The sequence below is a fragment of the Pipistrellus kuhlii genome, unplaced genomic scaffold (genome assembly GCF_014108245.1).
Source record: "Pipistrellus kuhlii isolate mPipKuh1 unplaced genomic scaffold, mPipKuh1.p scaffold_m20_p_70, whole genome shotgun sequence".
NCBI lineage: Eukaryota > Metazoa > Chordata > Mammalia > Chiroptera > Vespertilionidae > Pipistrellus > Pipistrellus kuhlii.
Genome location: NW_023425574.1, coordinates 1,012,313 through 1,021,814, shown reverse-complemented (window position 1 = coordinate 1,021,814; position 9,502 = coordinate 1,012,313). Strand labels below are relative to the sequence as shown.

The 9,502-nt window shown below is 64.2% G+C and overlaps 1 protein-coding gene across 7 annotated transcripts; it reads left to right on the top strand.

The window, feature by feature from the left end:
• The first annotated feature begins 88 nt into the window (after window positions 1-88).
• HSF1 (heat shock transcription factor 1) lies at window positions 89-9,234 on the top strand. Of its 7 annotated transcripts, XM_036422585.2 has the most exons (14): window positions 92-379; window positions 4,383-4,491; window positions 4,751-4,887; window positions 5,115-5,239; window positions 6,473-6,548; window positions 6,624-6,685; window positions 6,772-6,868; window positions 6,944-7,080; window positions 7,165-7,437; window positions 7,737-7,817; window positions 8,397-8,502; window positions 8,577-8,642; window positions 8,721-8,790; window positions 8,879-9,234. In XM_036422585.2, exons 1-14 carry the CDS (start codon window positions 263-265, stop codon window positions 9,082-9,084), a joined length of 1,662 nt encoding a protein of 553 aa, XP_036278478.1. In that variant the 5' UTR covers window positions 92-262; the 3' UTR covers window positions 9,085-9,234. The 7 variants fall into 7 exon arrangements, with proteins under 7 accessions (XP_045431815.1, XP_045431816.1, XP_045431814.1 ...); XM_045575859.1 differs by having other exon boundaries at window positions 89-379; window positions 6,944-7,437; window positions 8,409-8,502; XM_045575860.1 differs by having other exon boundaries at window positions 89-379; window positions 6,944-7,437; window positions 8,745-8,790.
• The last annotated feature ends 268 nt before the right edge of the window (window positions 9,235-9,502 follow it).

Genomic DNA, 9,502 nt, shown 5'->3' with positions numbered 1-9,502 from the left:
GCGCGCTCTGATTGGCCAGGCGCAGCGACGCCAGGGTGCGCATGCGCGGAGCGTTCGGGGCGGGGCCTAGGGCCGTGCGTACGCAGAAAGGCGGCGCCGGCGCGGGGGCGCCAGTCGCAAGATGGCGGCGGCCATGCTAGGCCTGTGGGCCGTGTCTGCGCAGCGGGCGGTGACGGCAGCGCGGCCCGGCCTACAGACGCGGCAGCGGCGCTAGCCCGGCCTCGGCCACTCTTTGCGGTCGCTACTTCCGCCTCTCCCCGCCATGGATTTTCCCGTTGGCCCCGGCGCTGCGGGGCCCAGCAACGTCCCGGCCTTCCTGACCAAGCTGTGGACCCTCGTGAGCGACCCGGACACCGACGCGCTCATCTGCTGGAGCCAGGTGAGCGGGCGCGCCCCCGGGGGGCCGGGCAGGCCCCCGCCGCGGCCGCTGGGTGTGGGGACGGAGGGCCCAACGGGGAGACAGCGTCCGCGGCCTCCCCGCCGGCTTGGTCCGCGCCGCGTTCCCCAGGGCGGGGACGGGGAGGGGAGGGGAGGAGGGCGGGCCTCTCCCTCCCGGCTGCTCGCTGTCCGACAGCTGCGGGGGCGCGTCCGCGGGCGCCGGGTTCCGCCGGTGAGAGCTGCGTCCAGCCGGCCTCCCGCTTCCCAAACGCGCTGCCGGTTGTGTGGTCGGCGGCTGGACTCGGCTCACGGGCCCGAGGGCGTGGCTCCAGTGCGGAAAGCGAAAACGGACCTCCACCCCGCGTCCCGGCGGCACCGCTTCGTTTTCACTCCTCGAGGGGGCGTCTCAGCCCCCGTCCCCGCGCCCAGTTGCCTGGCAGCGGTCTTGTTTACACGCGTGGTCTGGGCCTGCTGGCCCCGCCCGCTGCGGCCGCGGGGCGAACCGGAGGCTGTGTCTGCGGTCGGACCGGGAGCCTGCTGCTCGTTCGCCTTCCTGGCTGTGACGCCGCCCCCCGAGAGGGCCGGGGCCGGCGACTGTGCGGCCTCTAAACGGGCCTGTCTGCCCGGGCGCAGGGAGGCGCGGGGGGCCTCCGAGCGCCCTGCCCGCCGAGGGCCAGCGCGTGTGCCCGCGGGTGAGGCCGGGGTTCTGGGCTGCATTAAGCACTTCCCGCTTCTGCTCCTGAGCTGCAAGGAGAGGAGGGGAAGGCTGGGCTGGAAGTATCCCCCGAGAACCAGGCTCTCTGGCCGTGGGTTGTCTGGTGGCTGAAGCTCGCTCTGCGGGAGGAGTGTTTGGAATAAAGGGGCTAGAAGCCCCGTTGGAGACATTTTCTGTTGGTCCCCGGGATGTGGTCCTGCGGGTGGGTGCTCCCCATTCCCCAGAGCCTGTTCCTTCATGGGCAGCACAAGTCCCAGAGAGGGTCAGGGTGCGTCCCCACAGCGGCCGTTACCACCCTTCCCTTGTTCTAGACCTTGAACTTGACCAACCAAAGGAAATGGCCTCCTGTTTCTGTCTTCCTTTCTTCTGCCCTCTTCCTCCTGCTCCTGCCCTGAACCCTCAGAGAACACCCTCACCCTCACGTTGTGGGAGGGGCATCAGATCTTAACTCTACTAGGATGATCTGTCCTGCCCCTTAATCTGCTTGCTGTTTGTGCTTAAAGATCGTGAGGCAGCCTGGCCAGCGTGGCTCAATGGTTGAGTGTCCACCAATGAACCGGGAGGTTAAGGTTCGATTTCCCTGTCAGGGCCCGTACCAGGGTTTACAAGCTGGGTCCCCAGTGTGGGGTGTGGAGGAGGCAGCCGATCCGTGATTCTCTCTCAGTATTGATGTTTCTCAATACTTAATAAAGGGAGAGGGAGAGAGAAACTAATAAATCAGTAAAAATGTATTTTAAGAAAGAAAAGGATGAAAAGATTGTGAGGTGTGTAGGGGGAGCCCTGCAAGCATACTCCCAGGACCCACAGTCTGTGTTCTGGGCAAAGTCTTTGAGTAGGAAAGTCCGATATTATCAGACCTGTGGCAGCCACCACCCTCAGTGGCCACAGCATCCTGAGCCCGGTTTGCAAGTTCTCGGGACACACACACACACACACACACACACACACGACAGCTGGAGCCTGAGTGCCTGACCTGGTCTGTGTGGCCTAGGATCGTGGCCAGTGAGGCCGGAAGCACTCAGACAGTTTAGGGTGCACTTCTCACTGCTCACAGTTTGGCCCTGGTGTCTCGGCCTCACCCTAGCCCCAGCCTGGTCGGTGCTGTTCTCTTCTCGCTGGGAGCAGGAATGACCCCCACAGTTGGATGGGGCTGGGAGAAGTCCCAAGGCCGAGTCCACCCAGGTGGCCCGTGTCAGGGTCACTGGAGGGGCTGCTCTCTGGTTGGAGTCGAGCAGAGCAGTCCCTGGTTCGGGCCCAGCGTTCTCAGCCTGCGTGCCTGCTTAGGGATGGGAGCACCGTGAGGAAGGGGACCCCCAGCCTCGTGGTTGCAATCCCCAGGCATTTTGCCTCGTCACCTTGGAGCTGGGTGGGAGCGGGGTCGGTGAGCTGCTGTGGCCTGTCCCTCCAGCGGTCGCCATCGCCTTGGCTGTGCCCCTCCTAGTGCGGCACCAGTCAGTGCGTCCTGCAGGCTGTACGTGGCAATGGTTCGGTGGTCTGCCACACTGCCATCCCGGAGTGGAGCTCCCTCCTTTTACCTCGGCTCGTCTTACTGACCACAGACACGCCCGCCCCGGACAGCACGGCCGAGGGCCTGCAGGAAGCCACGGAGCGCCAGGCTGGGCTGCTCCGTCTTGCTGGGAAGTCAGACTAAAGGGAGCCTTGGAGACGGGTTCAGAGGGTTAGCCTGGGACCAGCCGCCACTGCTCATTGCTCCCCCGGGTGCAAGTCTCATGGGGTCCCTTAGAGGTTAGGGATGCATGCCTGTGGGGGAAGGAGAAGAGAAGGGAAGGGCACAGAGTGCTCCCTGGAGTGAGGATGCCCAGGGCCGTCTGCCCTCTGCGGTGTGGTGGAAACCAGCCTGGCCGTAAGGATGGCTGTGCGTGAGGTCTCCTCTCCTGCTGCTTCTCCGATCTCTTCATCTCTTGCTTTCTGCTGTTTGACGTGAGTGTCCAGGTGTGGGTTTCTTTGCATTTACCCTTCCTGGGGTTTATTTTTTAATATATTTTTATTGGTTTCAGAGAGGAAGGGAGAGGGAGAGATAGAAACATTGATTCGCTGCCTCCTGCATGCCCCCCACTCTGGATCGAGCCAGCAACCCGGGCCTGCACCCCAGGGCAGAATCGAGCCTGGGACCCTTCAGTCTGTAGGCCGATGCTCCATACACTGAGCCAAACGAGCTAGAGCTATCCAGTGTCTTAGGCAACCACATGATGTGGAGCTTAGACATCCTGTGCAGGCCAGTTTTTGCTCAGTGGTTGGAGTCTTAGGTTTCCTCCCAACACTAAAGGGTCGCAGGTTTGATTCCACCTCGTCTGGGTGAGCACAGGAGGCAGCCAATCTATATGTCTCATCCTCTCTCTGCCCCCCTCTTCTTCCCTCTCTCCCTTCTATTTTCTCTGAAGATCAATGGGAAAAAATCCTCAGGTGAGGATTAACAAAAAAAAAGAAAATTAGACATCCCTAGAGAAAAGGCTTTTTATACTGGGAGAGCTGTCGGTTAAGTCAAACAAAGACAGCAAAACTTCTTTAAATAACTTAGTCTCTGGAAATTGTCCTAAAGGCTTTAGCAAAGGAAGCTCTAACTGACTGGCAACTTGGAGTGCTGTGCCATGTACTGAAAGGTTGCCAGTTCAATTCCCACTCAGGGCACACCGAGGCCGCAGGTTCTATCTCCAGTTGGGGTGTGTACAGGAGGCAACCAATATCAGTGTTCCTCTCTCACATCGATATTTCCCCCTTCCGTCTCTCCTCCCTCTGCCTCTCCTCCTTCCTCTCTCTGAAATTAAAAAAAAGCTCTCCAGTCCTAGACCCACGCTGCAGGGATCATCGGGCTTTCCCACCTCTTCATCCCTCTTCCCCACGGGAGCCTGCTCCCTGTGCCGCTACATTCACGTGTACGTTCACAGGGCCTGCCCCACTCCTCGTGGAAAGACCTGGAGGCAGCAGTAGTGTAGGGTTTGTACAGCCTGCCCTCCTCTCAGAGCCAGAGGACGGTGCAGCTGCGTTTCTGAGCACAGCGCTCCTGCAGAGTAACTGGATTAGGGCCGTAAGGTGGGGTCTCCTCTCCTCTCCTCTCGGTGCGTTTGCTTGTGGAAGCGAAAGTGGGTCCCTAAAGGCTGGGCCTGCGGTGCCTGGTGCTTTCTGTGTGGGGCCTCGGCCCTGGGGAAGCAGGACCCTGGGTGGGGCACCGACTGCCACGAGGCCCCGCCCCCAGGAGGGAGCCAGGCTGCTGCTGCTCACGGAGGCCCTGTGCCCTCACCGAGCCTGACTCGCTGCATGTCCCTGGCAGAGTGGGAACAGCTTCCACGTGTACGACCAGGGCCAGTTTGCCAAGGAGGTGCTGCCCAAGTACTTCAAGCACAACAACATGGCCAGCTTCGTGCGGCAGCTCAACATGTGTGAGTGCCCGCCCGCCCGCGGGTTTGTGGGGCGCAGAGAGCAGCAGTGGCCCTGCCTGTGGTGAGGGGGGAGCCAGCACACCTGGGGGCTCGGGGAGGTGGCCTTCTCCCTGGGGGAAGCGGTCCTCGTGAGCCTGAACCCGAGGTCCGGGGGGGTGGGGGGGACGGGGCACTCGGGCCAGACAGCCCGGCCCCGGCAGGCAGGCTCTGCGGTGGCAGTGCCGGTCTGAGGCAGAGCTGCCCTGCCCGCCGTGTGCAGATGGCTTCCGGAAGGTGGTGCACATCGAGCAGGGCGGCCTGGTCAAGCCGGAGCGGGACGACACCGAGTTCCAGCACCCCTGCTTCCTGCGCGGCCAGGAGCAGCTCCTCGAGAACATCAAGAGGAAGGTGACCAGCGTGAGTAGCCGCCTCCCTGTCCCCAGCCCTCTGCCCTCTCGGTGGGGTGGCCACGTCCACGCATCGCCCTGCCTGGCTGCTCCCAGCCCTCTTCCAGTGGCCCCTCCACCTGTCCACGCCGACCCCTGCCCGTCGGCTGCTGCGGGGAAGGCCAGTCTCAAGGCCACAGCCCCTGGCCCTTTCCCGGTTCTGCGGGGCCCATCACAGTAACCTCCTGTGGGGACCAGGTGAACACCCTGAAGAGTGAGGACATGAAGATTCACCAGGACAGCGTCACCAAGCTGCTGACTGACGTGCAGCTGATGAAGGGGAAGCAGGAGTGCATGGACTCCAAGCTCCTGGCCATGAAGCAGTAGGTCCCTCGGGGCGCGGGCAGCAGGTGGGGCGAGGAGGGTGCAGTGGTGGGTGCTCTCGGGCCTTTTGCTCCCCAAACAGTAGGTTTGGGCTTGCACACCTCGAGGCACCTGCCTGGCCATCCTCCTTCCCAGGGAGGTGGGGTCTGACCGCTCCTGCAGCAGCATGTGAAGCTGGGCTCAGCACTGGCCTGTTCTCTGCCTGCTCACACCAGCCCCCAGCCCTCCCTGCAGACCAGAGTGGCCAGGCCCCTCTTGCTGGCTCCCACTGTCCCTGGCATCACTCAGCACAGACTGCCTCTCCCCACCTTAGGCCTGGGGAGCAAGGAGCAGGTGCTTTCTGGAACCCCTGTCCTGGCTCACGTCTGGTGACCACGTAACAGCACTGTGCTACCCCCTCAACCAAGACGCTCAGAAAGGCCACTTCGGCTTCCTCCCATGCCCACAAGGGCCCTGGGGACCTCAGGAACCCCAGCCGGGTGGCTGTCCTTGGCTCAGGGCACCTCAGAGCTGCTCAGGGGCAGGCACTGGTGCCCTTGTGACCTGTGTCATGGAAGTGGCTCCTGGGCTCTGGCTTCACATTGGGGGCCAGAGGGGCGTGGCCTTCAGTCAGGGCACCTCTATAGATGAGGCCAGGAGCGCCCGCTCTGTCAAGAAGACATGCAGGGGCTGGTGGGGAGGGGTGTTGGGAGGGCTGGCCCAGCGGAGAGCAGATCCACTCATAGCCCTGCTCACCTGGGGGAGGATGGGCTCAGCTGGCTCTTCCCACTCCCTGGGCCACCTCTGAGCTACACTCGCCCTGATCCCTGGAAAGGTAAGTCAGCCCATATGCTGCTCTGCAGCCTGGAGAGCTGGGCTGCCACTGTCGCCTGGCCTGCCTTCCTGTCCTCAGGCTGGGCAAAGGTCGAGGGTGGAGGGGGCCCTCAGGAAGCCCCCACGAGGTCTCAGCAGGATTCTGAGGTGCAGCCAACACTCTGCCTGCATCTGACCTTACCCTCCAGCTGACCCCCCACCCGACTCTGAGCATCCCTCCCTTGAGGTACAAGTGAGCAAGGAGGGGCGTAGTGGCAGCAAGGTCTGGCCGCCCCTGGTCTGGTCACACAGCCCAGCCTCGTCCGGAGTGGAGAGGCTAGCGATAGGTTGTCACCAACGGCCCTGCACCTGCACCTGCACCTGCCAGGTGGGTGGGGGCCCCGGGATCGGCCCGCTGACCGCGCCCTGGTCTGTTGCAGTGAGAACGAGGCCCTGTGGCGGGAGGTGGCCAGCCTGCGGCAGAAGCACGCCCAGCAGCAGAAAGTCGTCAACAAGGTACACGGCAGGCCTGCCGGGCGCCCGCTGTCCCCCCTCGGCTGGGCTAACTGCTGCCTCCCCCACCCCCCACAGCTTATCCAGTTCCTCATCTCGCTGGTGCAGTCGAACCGGATCCTGGGGGTGAAGAGAAAGATGTGAGGCGCTGTGGGTGCCCGGCTCTCAGCACTGGGTCCTGGGTGCCACCGGGGCCAGGAGGCAGCTAACCCACCCTTCCCCGCAGCCCCCTGATGCTGAACGACAGTGGCTCAGCACATTCCTTGCCCAAGTACAGCCGGCAGTACTCCCTGGAGCCCATCCACGGCTCCGGCCCCTACTCGGTGAGTTGTGGGCGCGGCGGGCGGTGGGGGCCGAGCTGCCTGGGCACAGCCACATTGTCCCCTCTTTGATGGCAGGCTCCGTCCCCGGCCTACAGCAGCTCCAGCCTCTACTCCCCAGAGGCCGTGTCCAGCTCCGGACCCATCATCTCCGACATCACCGAGCTGGCTCCCAGCAGCCCCTTGGCCTCCCCGAGCAGGAGCACAGATGAGCGGTGGGGACCGCGCCACCTCCCTAGTGGTCCGAAGAGGGCTGGGGCCCCGGAGGTGCCTGCTGACGCCTGTGCCCCCACCTGCAGGCCCCTGCCGAGCAGCCCCCTGGTGCACGTCAAGGAGGAGCCTCCCAGTCCTCCTCGGAGCCCCCCAGCGGCGGCGGCGAGCCCCGGGCGCCTGTCCTCCGTCGTGGACACCCCGCTGTCCCCAACTGCCCTCATTGACTCCATCCTGCGGGAGAGCGAGCCTGCCCCAGCTGCCTCAGCCACACCCCTCCCAGATGCGGGGGGCCGGCCCCCCTCGACCCCACCCGCCTCCGCGTCCCCCGAGAAGTGCCTCAGCGTCGCGTGCCTGGACAAGTGAGTGCTGCCCTCCCCTCCCCTCCTCCCTGGACGGGCTGCCGGGCTTCTGGCTAGGACTGCCCTGGAGGGCTGGGCCCGGGCTGCCGGCTTGGTCGAGCTCAGAATTTGGGATCGGGGAGGGAGACGGAGCCGAGGATGGTGGCCTGCTGCGCCTGCTCTCTGGGCCACCCTGGCTGCAGCTGTCAGTCACCTGGTCCTGCTGCCCAGCAGAGGCCCCGCCACCAGAGCCAGGCGCGCGGGCGGGCATGCACCCTCTGGGCCCGGCTGCAACGGGCTCTTGTCTTTATATCTTGCAGTTTGGCTCGCACTCCACAGATGTCTGGGGTCGCCCGCCTCTTCCCCTACCCCTCCTCTCTGCATGGCCGATTCCAGCCAGGGTTAGCGCTGTCCCCACTGGGGAGGGAGGGCTCTTCCAGAGCTCAGGCCCCTCCCAGCTGAGGACCACTCGGCCGAGCCTGGTGAACAGCATCCCAGGCCTCCTGCAGGGAGCGCGGCCCCCAGGCTCGGGGGCCCAAGCCTGTGCCCCAAATCACCGGCTGACAGCGAGGGCCTTCCAGGCGAGCTCGGCTACTAGTCTGGCCGCGGTCCCTGCCCTGTGCAGACTGGCTTCCTCTCAGGGCGGCTGGCCACTCCCCAGTCCTCGGTGCACCCCATGGCCCAGATGCTCTGGGTCACAGCCACCAAACCTGGGTCTTTCCCACTTCACCCTGAGCACAGCCTTCCCCTCCCTCCTGACTTCCATGCAAAGGCAGGACTTCAAGCCTGAGCCCTCCTGGCCAGGCCCATGCTGTCAGGCCTGCAGGGGCGGGCCAGCCCGTGTGGCCCCAGCCACTCTCCCCCCTTTACCAGGCACCCAGGCTGTCCTCACACACTGCTGCTCTGGCCCCAGGCAGGGTGGGTGTGGCTGAGGGGGAAGGCTCTGGGGCATTGCCTCAGCTGCCCCCTCACCCGGCCAGGGCTGAGCTCAGTGAGCACCTGGATGCCATGGACTCCAACCTGGACAATCTGCAGACCATGCTGACCAGCCACGGCTTCAGTGTGGACACCAGTGCCCTGATGGACGTGAGTCCCACCCCACCCACCCCCCGCCACCTCCCCTGCTCGCAGGTCCAGCCTGACTCTCCTCCTCTTTGCAGCTGTTCAGCCCCTCGGTGACAGTGCCAGACATGAGCCTGCCGGACCTGGACAGCAGCCTGGCCAGTGTGTGTAGGGTGGGGTGGGGTGGGGGAGGTGACGAGGGTGGGGGAGCAGGAACCCTCAATGCCCTCCTGCCCCAGCAGATCCAGGAGCTCCTTTCTCCCCAGGAGCCCCCCAGGCCTCTCGAGGCAGAGGATAGCAGCCCTGACTCAGGTGAGCAAGCCCACCTGCCTGCCTCCTGTCCCCTCCCGTCCCCTCCCACCAGCATCCTCACCACACCGCCCCGCTCCCACCCCCCCAGGAAAGCAGCTGGTGCACTACACAGCACAGCCCCTGCTCCTGAGGGACGCCAGCCCCATGGACATGGGGAGCAGCGACCTGCCTGTGCTCTTCGAGCTTGGGGATGGCGCCTACTTCTCAGAGGGGGACGACTATGCAGACGACCCCACCATCTCCCTGCTGACGGGCTCCGAGCCCCCCAAAGCCAAGGACCCCGCTGTCTCCTAACGGTTCAGGAGGCCCAGCCCCACGCCATGGCCTGCTTGGGGCTTCACAGCCACATCGCACTGACCAATACTGTGGCTTTCACAAAGTGTATTTTGGTTTTTACATGAGTCCCCTCCCCCTTCATAGAAATAAACATACAGTATATATGTAGACGGCGGTGGACAAGAGGAGGCCCCAGCAGGAGGGCCTGCGAGCACTCAGGATCGTTAAAGGAGCAGGGAGAGGCCCGTGGGGCTGCAGGGCTGGGGGAGGGCTTGTCTGCCCAGCCAAGCCCTGTGTGCGGGGCCTGCTCTGGGAGAAGGGCATTCTGGCCTTGTGTCCGGCTCCTGTGCTGTCAGCCACGGAAAGGCAAGGCACAGCCAGCCTGACAGCTCGCGCCCCCAGGAGTTTCTCCAATGCCCCCACCCTCCATGGGCAG

Bases quoted from the DNA above. Each gene is read 5' to 3' on its own strand.
- HSF1 (XM_045575858.1), top strand. From the start codon at position 263: ATGGATTTTCCCGTTGGCCCCGGCGCTGCGGGGCCCAGCAACGTCCCG. The intron at 4,492-4,750 runs GTGAGTGCCCGC...CGCCGTGTGCAG, and splicing joins CGTGCGGCAGCTCAACATGT to ATGGCTTCCGGAAGGTGGTG. The intron at 8,503-8,576 runs GTGAGTCCCACC...TCCTCTTTGCAG, and splicing joins ACACCAGTGCCCTGATGGAC to CTGTTCAGCCCCTCGGTGAC.